Here is a 19,755-nt window from a genome sequence, read left to right on the forward strand (position 1 = left end):
TTATTAAATTTAATAGTAATAAAGTATAAATAAAATATCAATACAATATAATTAAAGTAATATTAAGATAATAATAATACGATAAGATTATATTAATAATTAAAATAATAAAAAATATTAGTAAAATATTAATAAAATAATAGTACTACAATAAAATATTAATGAATTGGTAATAGAAGGCAAAGATATTATTTATTTAATAATAATTAACTATAAACAAAATATTAATATATTATAATTAAAGTAATAATAAAATAACATATTATTTATTAAATAGTAATAAATTAATTTTAAAATAATAAACAACAATAATAGAACATTAATAAAATAATAAGAAAATAATAATAAAATAAAAGTGATATATTTATAAAATATTAATAAAGTAATAATAAAATAACAAATAAACTAATAATTGATTCCAATTCCAAGTCCAAATGAACCAAACGACAACAATTGGAATGTAATTCTAATTCCTGATTGAACCAATTAGGCTTTAGAAATAGATGATTTCAATTCTGATTCCTTAAGGTAAAATTGATACTTAAAAAAAAGAATAATGCATTATACCAACATTTTCCTGAAAGGGAAAATAGCTGCAGCTTTTTTAAAGTTATACGGAGATTTTCGTTGGATAAATTACTAAAACCTCTCTAAAATTTTTAACCATTACTGAAACCTCTTCTAAAATTTGATAATTACAATCACATTCCTTGAACTTTTTAATACAGTTGCAAGTAAACCCCTCATAACAGTATTATAACAAAAAGATATACACTATCTCCAGAGAGGTGCCAAACTTCAGGAGAGGTTTCGGTTTACCCAAAAAAAATCTTTCCTCGCACGAAACGCCTACGAGAACGCCTTGTGTCGTCCATATACACGCTCCCTGATTGGGCACGACGAGTTAATAGCCGGAGTTTACACGAAATTAGCTCCACAATGACCAACAGGTCCAACACGCTACGAAATCTGATTTGTAATTTTTTCGGAGCATTTAGATCCGAATCCAGCGGTACATGAATTGTACTTTGGAGCCTTTAGTTCCTTAATTACATCATCAGTTATAGAAAGCTAGGTTCGAACTCCAGACACTACTCTGAACTGAACTCTGAAGATCTGGCTCCAGGTGGAGGCAAAAGCAAAAATTATATAATTTTTAACCTTTTTACATTTAGTGAAAAATCCTAAGGCTGTGTTTGATTGAAATGTAAATAAATTTGTACTCATACAAAATTATGACGGTACAAATTATTTTAATGTACATTCTGACCGACCTATTTTTGTTATTAAGACATGAAGAAGAATTAAATAAAACTCAAAATAAAATTAAACAATTGCATTTATTTCATTTGCACTCCTATACTTTTATACCGGTGCAAATAAAATTACACTACAACCAAACACAGCCTAAATTACTTATTAACTTAGAAGTTACAACACAGATTTTGAATTTAATGGATACTGCGAGAGAGATTTCAGACATTCGGCGCAAACAAAGACATATAAAGCCGTTATGAAACAATCCTATCTCAAGAAATAATAAATAAAAAAAGTGAATAAATACATCGGCACGACAACACATTAAAATATGGATTTTTTTCGTTTTAATTATCGGTAAGATTTCAAAATTTATTCTTTAAGCCTTCGGAATTTTGGATCCCTCCACCTCTCGCTTTCTCGTCCCGAAATCGTCACGAAGACTTGAATTGGGCCGAAGATCTCGTAATTGGCAGGCGATCTTTGTGGTCCGAGAGGTATTGCGGACCGTCGATCGTGTTTCCTCTGTATTGACTTCTCGCTTTCTGTTTATTTAATTCGATTTTAATTTTAATCTCATCCTAGTTTTAAGATACCGGTGAAGGCTTTCGTTCAAGTTCTCTGTTTCTTGTGATCTGATTATGGTTCCTGTTTCCTTGTTTTAGATATTTTTGAGACCTTGTGGTGAGATCTGCTTTCGGTCGATCTTGCAGGCAAGATTTCATCTCAGCTATTGAGGAAACCGTAGATGGTGTCTTTCTGTAGTTCTGTTTTTGTTAAACTTGGGTTTTCTTTTCATGGATTTGTTTCAAATGATGAGTTAATAAGCTTAGTATCTGGGTTTTGGATTGAGATTTTGAAGATAGAAGGACATAATATATTTATTCGCTGCGATAATGCCATAAAGGAAAGGTTCTTTGACTTTATGGCATAAAGAGAAAATAAGAGGCGCTTTTATTCTAGATAATGAAACTAGTATAGAAAAAGGAAAGGGTATTGGGTATTCTTTCGTTGTTTCTTCTCTTCTATTTCACCTGAAGGCTTAGGCTATTTCGAGTCATTTCGCCATCCATCTTGGTCGGCTGTCGTGTTTCTTGTGAGTAAAGGTGATATATCTTGAATGCCAAGATGAATTTTCCTGTAACAACCATTATGACACATCGATTTGGACACGATTGGAGCTTGAATTGGAATCCATTTGTCTTTTTTGTTTTCTTTTTATGGTTTTTGAATTTGTGATTTCCTCTACTATGCAGAGCAGGAGCAAGTGCATCGGTTGGTAAATGGGTTTCTAATTCTTTTGTCTTTCCGTTTCTGGTGGTTTACAGTCCATTGTGGATTGGATTAATGTACGATGCAGAGGTCACGTAGAGCTCTTCTTCGGAGAAGAGCTTTGGAGAATGCCATTACTGGAAGGAAACGGTTTTTCAAGGTGTCTCTGTCTCTGCTTGCTGCTCTATGGGCTCTTGTGTTCCTCTTAAACTTCTGGATTAGTCGCAGTGATGGGTATAGAGGTAAGCTCGGTAATTGCTTTCTTCCCCTTTACCAAAATCTTTACTGATGACTACCCCTTTTTTAATTTTTGAATGCATGCACTGAAGTCGCATCAAACTAGATTTGCCAAAACCAAGAGTTGCAAATTTTCTTCATCACTTGCTTTTATTATATTAGTTTCCATCATTTTTCCTTCTGTGGGTGATTAGATAATCTTCTTAATGCAATGCGGTAATAGATGGAATATGCAATGTGTTTGTTTAGGAAATTTATATCCTCAAATTAACTCTTTCCCATTTTTCATCTTGGTTGAACTTTAAGTATTTGGTGTTATTCCGGCAGTTGATTTGGTGTTATAATTTAGAATTTTCATATATTCAAAGATTTTCTTATTAACTAGTTGACATTCTCAACTATTTGTAATAATGTAGATGAATCAGGAATGCCAGTTGATGAATCAGCTTGGCTTGAAGAAGCTAAGCTGGGACTGAGTAAAGGGTCTGATTGTGGAGTTGAACTTCTGTCTGCAGAAGCTATTTCCAGGTCTTCTGATCAGAGGTCATACACTTCTGGTGCTGAGACCAAGCTCAGTAATTGTGAATCACAGGCTAGTGAAGGAAAACTAAATTATCTGTCAGCTGTCAAAGAACAAGCAGATGTGAGAACCTCTGGTTTGGGGGCAAAGCTAGAAAAGGATACTTCAAAGAGTGACAGGTTAGGTCGTACTGCACCTCTTGGTCTTGATGAATTCAAAAGCAAAGCAATCAATCCTAAAGGAAAACCTGTGTCTGGCCAGTCTGGCAATGTGATACACAGAGTGGAAACTGGTTGGACAGAATATAATTATGCTTCTGCTTCAAAGGGAGCAAAAGTATTGGCTTTTAACAAGGAAGCAAAAGGAGCCTCTAACATCTTGTGCAGGGATAAGGACAAGTACCTCCGAAATCCATGTTCAGCTGAAGAGAAATTTGTTGTCATAGAACTTTCAGAAGAAACATTAGTGGATACAATTGAAATAGCAAACTTTGAGCACCACTCGTCCAACTTGAAGGATTTTGAACTGCTAGGCAGTTTGGCTTATCCAACAGACAGCTGGGACAAACTTGGGAATTTCACTGCTGGAAACGTGAAACATGCACAGAGGTTTGCTCTTCAAGAGCCAAAATGGGTGAGATATCTCAAGCTGAATCTCCTTAGCCACTATGGTTCAGAATTCTACTGCACATTGAGTTTTGTGGAAGTGTATGGAGTGGATGCTGTTGAGCGCATGCTGGAGGATTTGATTTCTGTTCAAGATAATATATTGGGATCTGATGAACCAACTGCTGAGCAGAAGCCAACACCCCCTCAAGCAGAGCCCATAGAGAGTGAGGATGCTTATCAAAATCTTATTACAGAAATTGACTCTGAATCTGGACTTGAAAACTCCAACTCAAGACGTGAAGTTCCGAAAACAAATATTCCTGACCCAATCAAAGGAATACGACCTCAGCAGCTGGGAAGAATGCCTGGCGATACTGTTCTTAAGATACTGATGAAAAAAATACAGTCACTGGATTTAAGTTCTTCAGTTTTGGAGCGTTACCTGGAGGAATTGAACTCCAGATATGGCAGCATTTTCAAGGAATTTGACAATGAATTTGCAGAGAAAGATGCACTTTTGGAGAAAGTAAAAGTGGATATTAAGGAACTTTTTGACAGCAAGGAGGTCATTGTATGTGATCTATTATTTTAATTTTTTGTTGATTTGCTTTATTGTTATCAACTCCATCAATTTATTCTCTAATATCTAAATCTCCTTGCAGGCCAATGATGTTGGTGACCTCCTTACTTGGAAATCCCTTGTTTCCTTGCAACTAGATAATCTACTCAGAGATAATGCAGTTCTCAGGTTGAATTTAGTCCTTAAACATATATATTTTTTTCTTTTATATTTACATTTTATTGCATTCCTTTATTTTGAGTTTATGCTGGATTAGTTGTGCATTAACCCCTTTTTTATCAGAAAATTGTGCATTAACCCTTGACAAAAATACATTTGAGTATATTATTATTATAATATGCATATGATCTTCAGGTTATGCGATAAAAATTAAAGTTGTGAAAATTTTTAATTATATTTAGCCATGAAAAAATGCTAGCTCTTGTTGCATTGCAGACAGATGGAAAACATAGATGTGCAATGCAAAATATGGGGTTTGTATTCACTGTATCAAGTAGTTGGGAAACCCCACTTGAAACTAGATGCATATTTCAAGAAGGAAATTTTGTGCTTCTAAGATTTGAATCTAGTCTGATTTTGCTTATAACTGATACCATGACAACATGAAAATGATCTTCCATCCATCCACCTCTCCTGCTGCAATACAGCTTCTGGAAGAAGATGGGTTATGTCAAGATCCAATAGTTGCATAAACAACCATACCAAATATTTGAACTGTGCAAGATGTAATTTGTGCTCTAATGGGCATGTAATGGGAATTTGATAAATAGACATATCATCTTGCTTGATTAGTTTAAAGTTCCTTACAATAACTTACATAGAATTAAGAAGGGTGTGATCAAATGGACTATGGCATAGGCTACATCTTGCTGAAATAAGGTTTTGTTCAGTTGAATTGAGATAAGGTCATCTAATGTAAGTTGTTGGACTGGGCTTTGTTGAATTTATGGACCAATATTTTATGTGGCATGCTGGTGCAGCATACTTTCAGGTTAAGGGCATATCTGCCTGCACCTTGAAGAAACTTCACAAAAAGGGAAGGAATTAGAAGAGGGAAAAAGAGAAAAGCAGAAAAAGTAGAGTACGACCATCTGTAGAGAGACAAGAATCCATAACCAGAATATTTTCCATTATATTCTTGAAGTATTCTTTTCTGATGTCTTCCATTGTGCTTCTATGACTAGTATCAGCAAACATTACAAGAGACCCTAGAAGAGGTGAAAATAATTCAAATTACAAGTGAGCCCAGAATGATCCCTATTAAACCCTTGGTTTGCTAAAGCATCTGCATCCCATTAGTTGTTCCTCTTTCCCATTGAATTCTTGGAGTCGTATTGGAATCTCTTGATTTCATCCCTATAAGCCCATATTACTGCATCCAGGTCCATTGAACCATCCTACCACCAGCTTAGGGTCCCCTTCAATGACCAATTTGTTAAAGATCAACTGTCTGCTAGCTGTACCTGTGTACCCCTTGGAGTACAACAAGAGTTTAATCGAGTCCCCCACATTGGCTGGTCTTAAGGAAAACGTAACAATATTTCCTTCTTTATTCTTGAACACACTCCTTACACCCGATGGACCTGGGTTACCCTGATTGCTCCTATCAAAGTTTAGTTTAATAAAACCTTCTTCAGTGGGTGACCAAAGGAGAAGTAATCTTTTCCTTCTTTGAAGAACTTTTTACCACTAAGCCCCAATTCCTACAAATATCATAAAATGAGAAATGTGAGAAATTGTCCAAAGTTTTAACCTAATGTATCACCCTTGTCACTAAACACTCCATCCCTGCTTCCTCATTTCTTTCTTTCTCTAGTAAGATTTTTCCTTTTTCTTTTCTTTATTTTTTGATTAGCAGTTTCTCTAGTAAGATTCTAGCATTTCTTTAAAATAGTCCAAACCAGGGCCATCCTTGTACACCTCCAAAGAACTCTCCCCCTTCTCTTGGGCCATATAAACATGGAAGGGTCAAAAAGCCTGTTTAGCTCCTAAGGCAAGATCCACCTACACCTAGAGAAAGGAGAAAACCTTTCCCCAAATAGCTGCAGCCAAAGAACAGGAGATTAGTAGGTGATAATGGCTCTCCCCATTAGCTTCGCAAAGAATGCATCAGTTTGGAGACAAGCAACGGAGAGGTCTTTTCTTTTGCACTAGAGTTGTGATCTCATGGAGTGAGTATTATGAGGAACACTAGAACAGCATTACTTTGGAATTCTTGGGAGGAAAGAAATGCAAGAATATTTTTGAAGAAAAGGAAAGAAGCAAGGAAGCCTTGGGGTGTTTTCAGACTTCAAGATTGAAGATTTTTTCAGAGCTTGGGGTGTTATTGTTGTGTCCTCATCTACAAGACAGAAATCTGTTGAGACATGGTCTCCCTCAATAAATGGATGGAAAAAACTGAGCTTTGGTGGGATGGCAATTAGGGATGAAGATGGGAACATACTTGCTTTATACTCCAGTCCTGTGGAGCCAAGGTGATGTGGCAAGGTCAGAGTTCTTGGCTGCAGTGTATGGGGTTGGGAAGGCAAAAGAATGGGGTATTAGTAGACTGATCATTGAGGGAGACTCGAAAACTGTGGTAAAATTTCTGCATAAGGGGGAGCGGGTGACATGGCATTTGAGGAATGAATTCAGGAGATTTAAATCGCTATCAGAGGACTTGTCAGTCTGAGTGAGATGGGTGATGAGAACTGCCAACAGTTTGGCAGATAGCTTAGCCAAACAAGGGGTTCATAGAACACACATGTTTTGGTCTCAAATGTAATCTTGGTTTGGACCAGCTTCTAAAGCTGGTTTTTATTTTCACAACTTCTTGTAGACCTGGTTTTGTCTAATTAATGAAATTTTTTGTGTTGCTGATAAAAAAAGTAGTATGTGTGAGAAACACTTGGAAACATTTGAAAACAAGGAAAATCATGTTAACATTCTTGGTTTTTCTTCAGAAGTTTCAGAAATTGATGGTGAAGGAAGCTGCTAGTTCTGGCAGAAGAGAAAAGTAAGTTAAAATTGATGTTTACACTGGAGCAAACATGGTACAAGTTTGTAAAAGATGGTTTATGTGGAAGCCATTGAACGATAAGCATAATAACATAACCTGTTGATTTTTCTTTTTTTTTTTCCACTAAGTCTATGGATTAGGATAGAAATGCTAATTTTTATAATAAGGATGTGAAGGATTTTGAAACATCTTATGGGGAGGATGGTTTTGTTAGTGCTGGTAGTTAGAGCGAGTTTCTGATTTTTGTTATTAGCATTTAGGTCATCAAAGAAGTTTGTGACTTGGAAACCATAGTAGCCTATATGTCAATCTCTCTAGTGTTTTAAGAATGGTTTCTCTCAGTCATAGAGAAGAGCCAAACAGGAGTTGTGCTTGCTAGTGGTAGGGTGGGTGAACTGTTCCACCTGTATGATTTAACAACCCTCCCAATGCTGCTTAAGGATGATTATTTCCAGCCTGGTCCATAATGCCTGGCCCATCCAGCCCATGGTCACTCCTTTTAGTGCAACTGTGACAAGATTCCCTAGATTGGAGTTCAGCGCATAGGAATTGTGATAGACAAGTGGAGGTGGCATTTATCATCATATATGATCTCTCATGATTTGAACTTCTTTTTGACATTGTTTTAGTATGGTTATTACTGCATGCAATGAAAAAGGCGTGCCTAGGCCCTAGGTGCACAGACAAGGTGCATTTTAGGGTAGGCGCCTCGCCCAGGTCCTAGGTGCAGCCCATTCAAAAGGCGCACGCCTGGTGCGCCTTGCGCCTTAGCCCAGGTGTGCGCCTTTTGAAAATTTGCCGCTTTATCCTTTTTTTGAGTCTGGTGGTTGGGCTGGGGGCTCCGCCCCTAGACTCCCGTGCCATGCCCCTCGAGGCCAGCCCAAATAAGTCCACCAGAGCTTCGAGAACCCCCCCATTTGGTAATGTTGTCCATTCATTCATCCTAATAAAATATCTTCTTAAAAGCAATTAAGACTATAAAATTATTATTTTTTGTGTGAAAACTAAAAATTTAAGACCCTAGCATGGACTTGTTTGGGCTGGCCTCGAGGGGCGTGGCACAAAGGCAGCTCATGGAATTAGGAATGTAATATGTCACATTAGCTACTTGATGCAATTGAGAAAAAAAAAGAGATTGTGGGTTTTATATGCTTGAAAATGTTTTATATGTTTGATTTCATTTTTAAATTCTCATTTGAATATGCTTTACATATTATGTTTATGTATTTTAATTTTAGATAGTAGGTTTTTTAAAATATTTATTTTAAAACTTAAGTTTATATTTTTATTAATATTATGTTTTATAATTTTTGTTTTTTTTTTGAATTTTTAGCTTTTTTTTTAATTGTGCGCCTTGCCTCAAAAAGGCGTGCACCTCGCCTTGCGCTTTTAAAACACCGACCGCATGACAAAAAGAAGTTTTTTAATTCCTCTCCCTCTTCAGTAACTTGTTTCTTTTTCAGTTTTTCTAGAGGGCTTCAGGACCCTGCAGCAGTGATAGAATATCCTCATAACCCTTGGAATTAAGAGTTGTAGTCTGCCTGTTCCGAAAAACGAGTGCAGCAGAAATGCGTATGCTGAGATGGATGAGAAAAAAGCTAGAAAGGATAGGATCAGAAATGAAGTCATTCCTAGAATCTAGGAGTAATTCCAATAGGTGACAAAATGATAGAAAATAGATTAAGGTGGTTTGGTCATGTGCATAGAAGACCATGAACAGCACCTATAAGAAGAATGATCTGTTGTAAATTGAGGGGGCTAGAGGGATTAGGTGTTAGACCAGAAAAGACATGGCTAGAAGTGGTAAGAAATTATTTGAGCACCAATAATTTAACAATGGATATGACATTAACTAGAATGGAATGGCGAAACAGAATTCATGTTGCTGATCCCATATTGGTGGGATTAGTCTTGGGTGATGATGATAATGAGTTTGCCTGTTGGATCTCTCCTTTGTTCTCCTTTTTTATCAATAAACCCTTTTTGTTATCCATAAAATATTAACAACAAGAAGCACCTGAAATAACTACAATATAATCAGATACTAGGGAAAATATTTTAGGTGAGAAAAATATATTTAGATTGTATTCATGGAAACTGCAACATAGAACCCAGATAAACGCACAACGCTTCAATTCCTGATGTTGGCATCTCATTTCTCCTGCTTCCACTCAACACTGTTTGCCTTGGTTTGTCATGCTATCATACCGTTTAGAGTTTGTGATCCTTTGCTACAAAACATGGTGACATTTTAACTAAGAACTTGGGGGTGATAAACTCCAACTAGATGATTCAGATAATGGTGAAAAGAGAGATTTGCGTTACGTTAATTAGGTTGTCATAAGTGACAGATGATAGATCCAAGCAAGTGAAATGAGTATTTTTTTGGTAATTTAAAACCTTGCTCTGGTTAGTGCGCTAGTCTAATCATTCTTCTCTTAGATTGATTTTGTATTTTTCTTTCATTTGGGTCTTGGGATGGGTAGACAATACCTATCCTCAATGACCCCTTTCTTTATTTTTTTCCTCCCTTGGTGGATTTCTAGATGTCAAACCAATGCCTAATAATATTGACGGATCTCAATGAAAATGCACGTTAATAATAATGCCATTGCTTATTTTACCTGTTTCGGCTATTCATGGTTCTGTTTGATACTGTTTTAAGAGGATTAAAAGGTGTCATTGTTTTGCAGATCGGATGTTGAAAGGGTGCGTCAGAATCAAATATACATGGAGAATAAGGGCATCCTTGTTTTTGTTACAAGCTTCATTTTTGGTTCCTTAGCATTTGTGAAGTTGTTTATAAATTTTGTGCTGAGTTTGAGTAGAATAGAGAAATCCGGGAAACTTTGTAGGACAAGCTCTTCCTGGCTTGTCTTACTGTTGAGCTGTAGTATCATAATTATTATCATCCTTTTATAATCATAATATATATTGATTTACTTGTCTTACTATTACAATGAGATTTAACCCATTCTACGGTTTCAAGCTTTTGATTTCCCTGGTGATAAATCTGAACCAATCTGATTTCTGTAATAATCACAAATAGAAGTTTAGTTTTTGGAAAACTGTTGTGCATATAATGTTTTTCATGTTTTCATATTATCACAAAAAATTTTAAAAAAGTTGTGGATTAAATGGGCATAAATGTGTAATATGTGAATTACAGATTTTGAAAAATATGGGATGTTTTATCTTATATATTTTAGAATATATCAATGTGTAATTAAAACTTTAAAATTTGAAAGAGATTATAGGCACGTTCACCCAAAAAAAATGTTTTCTTTTCATGTTTTTTGCACTTTCCTAGATGATTTCTTTGCCATCTTCTAATCTCCAGATTTTGCTACTAAAATTGCCAGTAGGGTCTCATATTTCTAGACTTTTTCTTAATCGAAATTGCCTATCTTTGAATTTAACCTAAGGGTAGAAAACATAATAGTATTTAGATTTAGAGAACCGGACCGGAGGCAAAACCATTTTTTCCTTCAGGTTGCAAGTAATTGATTCAACCAATCAAGTTGAACCAATATGTAATATATATATATATATATTTAAAATATATAATTATATCTTGCACATATGATATAACAGATATTTTTATTTTAGTCAATTTTTTATACTAAAAATTATGATCTAAGGCCAAAATAGGCATTTTTTGGCAAAATTAGTGGGTCAAGATGCCTTTGGAATGCATAGATCATGAAAAGTTACCCAAAAATAGAAAAAATACCACCCTAATCAAACAAACAAGTGCAAAGTTATGGTCTTCAAAGATTAGAATAAATGTTAAAAAAATGAATAAAAAACGGTTAGTTTTATGAAATTGGGACTGTCACCAATTTTCTAGTTGGATCAGTCAACTAGCTAATTTTGATCGCCCCAGGCTTTTAGGGCCTAATCGAATCAATCAATGGACTAGTTCACGGTTTTATCAGTTGAATCGGTAAACTAGCTAATAGCATATAGCCAATAAGAGACTGAAGCCACCATCCAACAAGAAGCACGGAGACAATACAAAGCAACAAACTATAACCTAGAGAACACATGATGTGGGCGCGTTTATTGGGAAGAAGTATCGCCCCTGGCAGCAGTAGTAATTGGGTGTTCTCAGTTCTCATCTTAATCTAATTCCAGCTAGATAAAGTTCTATCTTATCTATTCAACATTCTTATCTAATTCCAGCTAGATAAAGTTCTATCTTATCTATTCAGCATTCTTACCTTATCTGTTTTCAGTAATAGGATTAGTAGGGAGTCTTATTTATTCAGTGTTCTTATCTTATCTGGTCAGTAGTATAGATTAGTAGGGAGTCTTCCTAAATGTAGGACTCTTATCTCTTGTAATCTCCTATTTAAGGAACTGATAATATTCAATAAAGGCATCGAAAATTTCATTCCAGAAAAAGCAAAGGAGAGTTGGTGATCTCTTGAACAAATCACCTTTAAGGTGCCAAGATAAGTTCCTTAAGAAAAGGGATGAACAAAGGAAAACAGGAGGTTTTCCCCGTGGACCGACCCATGATGAGATCCTGTTCTCAGGCCCTTAACAGCTTGGTATCAAAGCAAGGTGTCATGGGTGATCTGGAGTAGTTGACGTCCAGGGTCCACGAATTGGAGCACAGGCTCGTGGAGAACAACACAGAGGTACGCAAAATCAAGGACGATGTCCTAGAGTTACGGTGCTTGATGGAGTTATTTTTCTCTAACAAGGAGAGGATCCCAGAAGGGGATGCAACCACTAACGGCCGCCAACCAGACGTGGCGGAGTCATCCGGCGAATAGCAGATCGTCACCCAAGGAGCCGCGATCGTTCCCAAATATAGCAGGTTGGAGTTCCCTTCTTACAACGACGACGGTGATCCCTTGGGGTGGCTGTACTGATGTGAGCGGTTCTTCCGCAACCAACGAACAGAGGATAGAGACAAGGTAAGCCTAGCCGCATTCCACTTGATGGAGGAGGTGCAGCTCTAGTTTTATCGATTGGAATAGGAGGAACCCGGGCTCAGTTGGACCTAATTCAAATCCTACTGCCTTCTCTGGTTTGGGCCCCCATTAACAAGAAATTCCTTGGGCGAACTAATCAACCTCAAACAAATGGGAACATTGGCTGAATATTAGCGCTAGTTTCAGACCCTCATTGCCAGAGCATCATCAGTACGACCAGACCAGCAGGTAGACATATTCACCGCAGGGTTAGCAGAACCTTTGAGGGTGGATGTGGAGATGCAAAATCTCCCCAACCTGGTTATGGCTAAGAATTTAGTCCGCACCTTCAAACGCAAGATGCAACTCAGCCGCAGAACCTTCAGTATAGGGTGGCTGCCGACATCATGGGCACCCCCGAAAACACCCGGAATGGCCTCTTCTTCTGCAGCCAGCAAAGAACAGAAGCCTCATATGAGCAACATCCCCAGGTCGGCATCCAGTGTAGGAAGCAGCATGGTAGCACCCCCCATTAAGCGCTTATCTAGAGCCGAGATGGTAGAACGCCAGGCAAGGGGACAGTGTTTCAACTGCGACGATCTTTACTCGGCAGGACACAGGTGCAAGAGACTTTTCTGCCTCCTGGTGGATGAACAAGAGGAAGACGATGATGAACCCTCAGTGTTCAAACTCGAGATTTCCCTCCACGCAATCACCGGAATAAAAACCTCTCAGACCATGTAGTTGCAGGCATGGGTAACGGGAAAACCAATACGGATCCTCGTTGATTTAGGAAGCACACACAATTTTGTAAGTGAGCAAGCTGCCCTTCAGTTGGAACTGCCTATGGAAATCAGACCAAGACTGCAGGTAGCTGTAGCAAATGGTGAAAGGGTTCATAATCCGGGAATCTGTAAGGACGTCCAAATACAGGTCGAATCTGAATCCTTCTCTGCTGATTTGTTTGTGCTATCCTTGAATGGATTTGATGTAGTTCTAGGGGTAAAATGGTTGATCACCCTAGGCTCAACCCTATGGGATTTCAATGCCCTAACAATGACATTTCGCTTGAATGGGAAGCAAGTTACTTGGCAGGGTAACAAGGTAAAACAAAAAAAAACCACAGATTCATATGCTCCCAGGCGAAGCGACTATGGAAAGGCTCCTTGTCGATTTTTCAGATGTGTTCCAAGAACCCAAGGGACTTCCTCCTTCCCGAGCTTGCGATCATCGGATCCCTCTAGTGACGGGTTCAGAACCAGTCATCGGCCGGCCTTATCGCTACCCACATCTACAGAAAGACGAGATAGAGAAGCAATGTGCTGAAATGATGAAACAGGGGATCATCCGCCTTAGCCGTTCTCCTTTCTCCTTGCCAATTCTGTTGGTGGCAAAGTGGGATGGTACTTGGAGGTTTTGTGTTGACTACAAAGAGCTCAATAACTAGACTATCAAGGATAAATTTCCTATTCCCATTGTGGACGAGTTGTTGGACGAACTTCATGGTGCCCGGTACTTCTCAAAATTAGACCTCGGGTCAGGATACTTTTAGGTCTGAATGGCTTCCGGAGACGTTGAGAAAACCGCCTTCAGAACTCATCATGGCCACTTTGAGTTTTTAGTTATGCCGTTCGGTCTCACAAACGCCCCACCCACATTCCAATCCCTGATGAATGAGGTATTTCAGTTCCACCTTCGCAAATTTGTTTTATTGTTCTTTGACGACATTTTAGTCTATAGTAAATCATGGATAGAATATGTGCATCATCTGTTGACTATTTTTGAACTCTTGCGCCACCACAAGCTCTTCCTTAAACGATCCAAGTGCTCCTTTGGAGAGCGTCAGGTTCTTTACTTGGGTCACGTCATCAACGGGCAAGGAGTAACAGTGGACAGTTCCAAAATTCAGGAAATCAAGGAATGGCCCAAGCCCCAATCCACCAAGGCTCTCCGCGGGTTCCTCGGGTTGACAGGATATTACCGCAAGTTTGTACAAAATTATGGCATGTTGGCTACTCCATTAACCAACCTGCTAAAGAAGAATGCCTTTCATTGGGATGACGCAGCCGACGTGGATTTTGCAAGTTTAAGGGATGCCCTCTCCTCCACCCCAGTTCTGCAATTACCGAACTTTGATCTCAAGTTTATAGTTGAATGCGATGCATCTGGAATAGGGATTGGAGCCCTATTACAGCAACAAGGGCACCCTATCACCTTCTTCAGTCGTAAACTTGCCGACTGACATTTAAAATTTCCTGCCTATGAACGCGAGTTGATTGGGTTAGCTAGAGCAGTCCAACACTAGAGACCGTACTTATGGGGAAGGTAATTCATCGTCCAAACTGATCACTATAGCCTCAAGTACTTTTTGGAGCAGTGACTTACCACTTCTCCTCAACAACATTGGGTTAGCAAGCTGCTTGGTTTTGATTTCCGGGTAGACTACAAGGCAGGATCCTTAAATCGCGCCGCGGATGCATTATCTAGACGAGACAAGGACACTATGCGCCTTTGTGGAATTTCCCATCCCCAAATCACCTTGTTAGACGACATCAAGAAGGCGATGCCACAATCACCAGAGTGGATGACCCTTGCTCAGAAAGTTCAGTCCAGAGCCGCCGACTCCAATTGGTCCCTTCATGACGGGCTGGTTGATGAGATAAAAAGTACCCTATTTTTATCCCCTAATATTCACTCTTTTAATCAATTTAGCACTTAAATGGACTCATTACTCTTGTATTTCGATTCAGGGCAAGAAAGAAGGCAATTGGAAGAAAACAGGGCAATTCGGATGATTTTGCACAGCTTTGGCATCAGTCAGTAATCTGCGCATAACTCTCAATTCAGGACTCTGAATTGGACAATTCAAGAGGCATCAGAAAGATGAAAGAAAAGCCCATAACTTTTATATTTTGGGTTTTGATAGATTCGGCCCGCATGGAATATGAAACTGGGCCTGAAGTCGGAGCAAGTTTGTAGCCAGACCCATTTCACAACTGAAGCCCAATTCGCAGAAGAGCCTTGTAGCAGCCCAAGTTTTAAAGCAGCCCAACTCGAATTCAAGAGCCAAGAGTCCCAATTTCGAATTTAACCTCCTAAGAGAGAGTCTTATCAGATCTAAAGTCTTGAATGTAATCCTATCAATATAAGAATATTGGATTAGATCACTAGATAAGAGATATGATAGGATTAGTTCAAAAACAGATTAGGACTTTCTAATTTGAAATTAATCTCCTGAAAGGAGTTGGAAAGCATCCCTCTCCCTCTGCTATATAAAGAGGAGTGACCAGCTCTAGCATCACTCGCTCCAAGATCCAAGAGATCACCAAGTAACTCAAGCTACCAAGAGAGCAGTTCGGCCACAGAGAAGAAAAGCATGGAGGGTTCGAATATCATGAGCAGCTAAACTTCTCTTTTCTGGTTCAAGGGGGGAGGTTCAATTGAGTCATTGTGAGGTTCTGTATTTAAATTAAGTTCTTGTTTTCTAATTCAAGTATTCATTGATTCTTGAGCATATTTTCATTGGATGTTTATGTTAATTAGTCTGACAAATTGAATTAATGTTGATTTTCCTATTGCTATCCATGATTTCGGTGATCCATAATTGTCACGAATAGTGGTACAAGTAGCAATTAGGTTAATATCTTTTTGGGTCAATTGTTCATGACAGCCTTTGACCAATGTATTGACATGGTTTAACCTAAAAGGAATCGATGGAACAAGATTCAAAAATTGCAGCTATCTCAATTTCACAAATCTTAATGCTATCACTGGTTAATATGAAACGCTACTGTACCTAGTTGAGTAGTGATAAGTGTTGATCGAATACTGGGTTCGATCAGCTGAATTAGGAAAACACAAGGTTTATTATGGCTATCCTAATAAATCTAAGGTTAAATGCTTGAATTGCAAGATTTTCAGGGATACCTATGATCGATGGCCAATTTTGCTAAATCGAACCCCTGAACCAGAATTCGGTAAGATTAATTTCTCTTGTTTGTTTAAGTTTGCTATTTCTTCTTTTAATTTCATTATTTAATTTTCCCACTCAGTAATATTATCCATTCGGCTAAGAGGTTACTGTCATCTCCCTATGGGATTCGACCTAGTACCACTTTTACTACAAATATCTTATTGTGGGACTAGTACTAATTTTGAGGGCTTTGACAAACCCATCAAAATTTTGGCACCACTACCGAGGAGCAACTTTAATTTCTTAGCTATTTCCTTCTATTTGTGTTAACCTTCTTGTTTTATGATTCATGCTTCTCAACGAGGTGAACTCGAGTACAACCCCGAAATTAAGAAGACTACCCGTCGTTTAAGGAAGGAGGCGAAGCAAAGGAAGGATCGTTCACCTAAAATGGTGAATTCAGATTTCAATCTATCAGCTTGTGACCTTCCCATTTTCGTAGAAGGAGAAAGAATAGCTAACAGAGAGAGGACATTGAGGGAGTTGGCTGCACCGATTATGAACCAACAGCCCTTATATATAACATATCCCACTCTTGAGGTAGCTTTTGAACTGAAATCTAGTTTGATACAACTATTGCCTATATTTCATGGTTTTCCAAGTGATGACCCTCATAAGCATCTAAAGGAATTTCATGTCGTCTATTCGAGCATGAAGCCCCAATGTATGACCGAGGACCAGGTAAAATTCATAGCCTTTCCATTTACTTTACGAGATAAAGCAAATGATTGGTTGTATATTCTTCCTCCCGGTTCAATACGCACATGGGATGAAATGAATAGGATATTTTCGGATAAATATTTTCCTACATCCCATGCTGCTAATATAAGAAAAGAAATATGTGGAGTTTGGCAATTTGGTGGTGAGACACTATATGAATATTGGGAAAGATTTAAACAACTTGTTGCTAGCTGTCCACACCACCAAATACCCGAACAACTGTTAATCCAATACTTCTATGAAGGGCTCCAACCCATGGATAGAAGTATGGTCGATGCAGCTAGTGGAGGAGCTTTAGTAAACAAGACACCCGAAGCGACCAGGGAATTAATTTCCAACATGGCCAAAAATTCACAGTAGTTTGGTGCAAGGACAGATGGTACCATTAGACGAGTTAATGAGGTAAGCCATGTTAATTTAGAAAATCAGATTTCAGATTTAACTGCTTTGATTAGGCAACTCGCTACAGGACAATTACAAACAGCTAGGGTGTGTGGTATCTATTCAATCCTTGGACATCCTACGGACATGTGTCCATCACTACAGGATGGATCGATGCAGCAAGTAAGTGCCGTAGGAGGATTCCCGGGCCAGCCCCAACGAAAGTATGATCCCTATTCCAATTACTACAATCTGGGGTGGAGAGATCATCCAAATCTAAGCTACGGGAACCAAGGAGGACAGCAGAAATATCAGCCCCACTTTTTTAGTTGACAACCCCAATTTTCAACACCCATCACAGCGCAAGGCCAACCCCTGAATTCAGGTATGTCATTAGATGATATAGTCAAGGCTCTAGCTACTAACACCCACTTCCATTAGCAAGTTGGAGGCGCAGAGCTCCAAGAAACTACCCTTACAAACGGTAGTTAACCCAACAGAGAATGCAAGTGCGGTGGTGTTGAGAAGTGGAAGAGAGTTGCAGCCCCAACCAAGCTCACCATCGAAGGCAGCCAAGGGAGAGGAAAGACAAGGGTCAAACGACAACCCCATTGAGGTAAAATCTGACCCCCCCTCTCCCTAAAGTTACTAATGCTGTTGTACCACATTTTCCTAGCAGGTTAGAAAAGTCTAAGAAAGAGGAATATGAGCAAGAAGTGCTAAAAACCTTCAGGAAGGTGGAGATCAACATTCCTTTGTTAGATGCAATAAAACAAATCCCAAAATATGCAAAATTTTTGAAAGAATTATGTACTAACAAGATAAGGCTGTGAATTGATGAAAATGTAAGAGTTGGAGAGAACGTTTTAGCCATGATCAAGAGGACCCTGCTAGAAAAACGTGCTGATCTAGGTATGCTCACCCTACCTTGTGTGATTGGCAATAAACGAATCGAGCGTGCCATGTTAGACTTAGGTGCATCTATCAATGTCATGCCATACTCGATTTACTGTGCCTTGAGATTAGGTCCCTTGAAGGAAACTAGGGTTGTTATTCAATTAGTTGATCATTCTAATGCCTACCCAAAAGGGATTGTTGATGATGTATTGGTGCAGGTTAGCGATTTAATCTTTCCAGCTGATTTTTACATCCTAAAGATGGAGGAGGACACAACCATGAGTTCAGCCCCGCTTCTATTAGGCAGGCCATTCATGAAAATGGACAAAACCAAAATAGATGTGGATGAGGGTACCCTCTCCGTCGAATTTGACAGAGAGATTGTAAAATTTAATATTTTGAAGCAATGAAATATCCTAGTGAATGTCATTCGATTTGGTCTAGTGATACCATTGATTCGATTGTGCAGGAAGTCTTTGGAAAGGAGGACATGGATGATGAACTGGAATACAAGGCACAATTGAATAGGGAAGAGGAGTGCGATGCAGCCTGTGATACTCCGAAACCGGAACAAGAGGTAAGTACTTCTGATATTCCATCGAAAATTTTCACACAAAATTACTGCTTTCTATTTTGTAGGCTCCGGAGTTAAAACTGAAGACCCTACCTGATCATCTGAAATATGCATACTTGGGCGAAAAAGAGACATTGCCCGTGATCATTGCAAAAGGGTTGACTGAAGAGCAAGAGGAGAGGCTCATCAAAGTCCTAAAGGACCATAAGGCGGCGATTGGCTGGACCCTAGCTGACATAAAGGGGGTCAGTCCCTCGATTTGCATGCATAGTATCCTTTTGGAAGATGGTGCCAAACCGGTTAGAGAACCACAAAGAAAACTCAACCCAGTAATGAAAGAGGTAGTAATGAAAGAAGTGCTTAAACTGTTAGATGAAGGGATGATTTATCCAATTTCAGACAGTAAATGGGTAAGCCCTATTCATGTTGTACCTAAAAAAACTGGGATTACTGTAGTAAAAAATCAAAATAATGAACTAATTCCCATGAGGGTACAAGGTGGCTGGCAAATGGTAATAGATTTTTGAAAACTTAACCTGACCACTCAAAAGGACCATTTTCCCTTACCCTTCATCGATTAGATTCTAGAGTGATTAGCAGGTAAGGCTTTTTTCTATTTTCTCAATGGGTTCTCAGGATATTATCAGATTGTTATTGCGTAGGAGGACCAAGAGAAAACAACACTCACTTGCCCATTCGGCACCTTTGCCTACAGACGAATGCCCTTTGGTTTGTGTAATGCTCCGAGCACTTTTCAAAGATGCACGATGAGTAAATTTTCTGATTTTATTGAAAAATGCATTGAAGTGTTCA

The 19,755-nt window shown here is 38.5% G+C and overlaps 1 protein-coding gene across 18 annotated transcripts; it reads left to right on the forward strand.

The window, feature by feature from the left end:
* Positions 1–1,447: 1,447 nt before the first annotated feature.
* LOC148852864 (SUN domain-containing protein 4-like) lies at positions 1,448–10,432 on the forward strand. 18 transcript variants are annotated; one of them, XM_088946865.1, is made up of 6 exons: positions 1,448–1,754; positions 1,923–1,970; positions 2,586–2,771; positions 3,183–4,465; positions 4,557–4,642; positions 10,166–10,432. In XM_088946865.1, exons 3-6 carry the CDS (start codon positions 2,612–2,614, stop codon positions 10,392–10,394), a joined length of 1,758 nt encoding a protein of 585 aa, XP_088802991.1. In that variant the 5' UTR covers positions 1,448–1,754; positions 1,923–1,970; positions 2,586–2,611; the 3' UTR covers positions 10,395–10,432. The 18 variants fall into 18 exon arrangements, with proteins under 18 accessions (XP_088802991.1, XP_088802993.1, XP_088803002.1 ...); XM_088946876.1 differs by having other exon boundaries at positions 1,478–1,754; positions 3,282–4,465; XM_088946864.1 differs by having other exon boundaries at positions 1,532–1,784.
* The last annotated feature ends 9,323 nt before the right edge of the window (positions 10,433–19,755 follow it).

Source organism: Nelumbo lutea, chromosome 5, assembly GCF_056320005.1.
Source record: "Nelumbo lutea isolate HS-2025 chromosome 5, American lotus-T2T, whole genome shotgun sequence".
Classification (NCBI taxonomy): Eukaryota; Viridiplantae; Streptophyta; class Magnoliopsida; order Proteales; family Nelumbonaceae; genus Nelumbo; species Nelumbo lutea.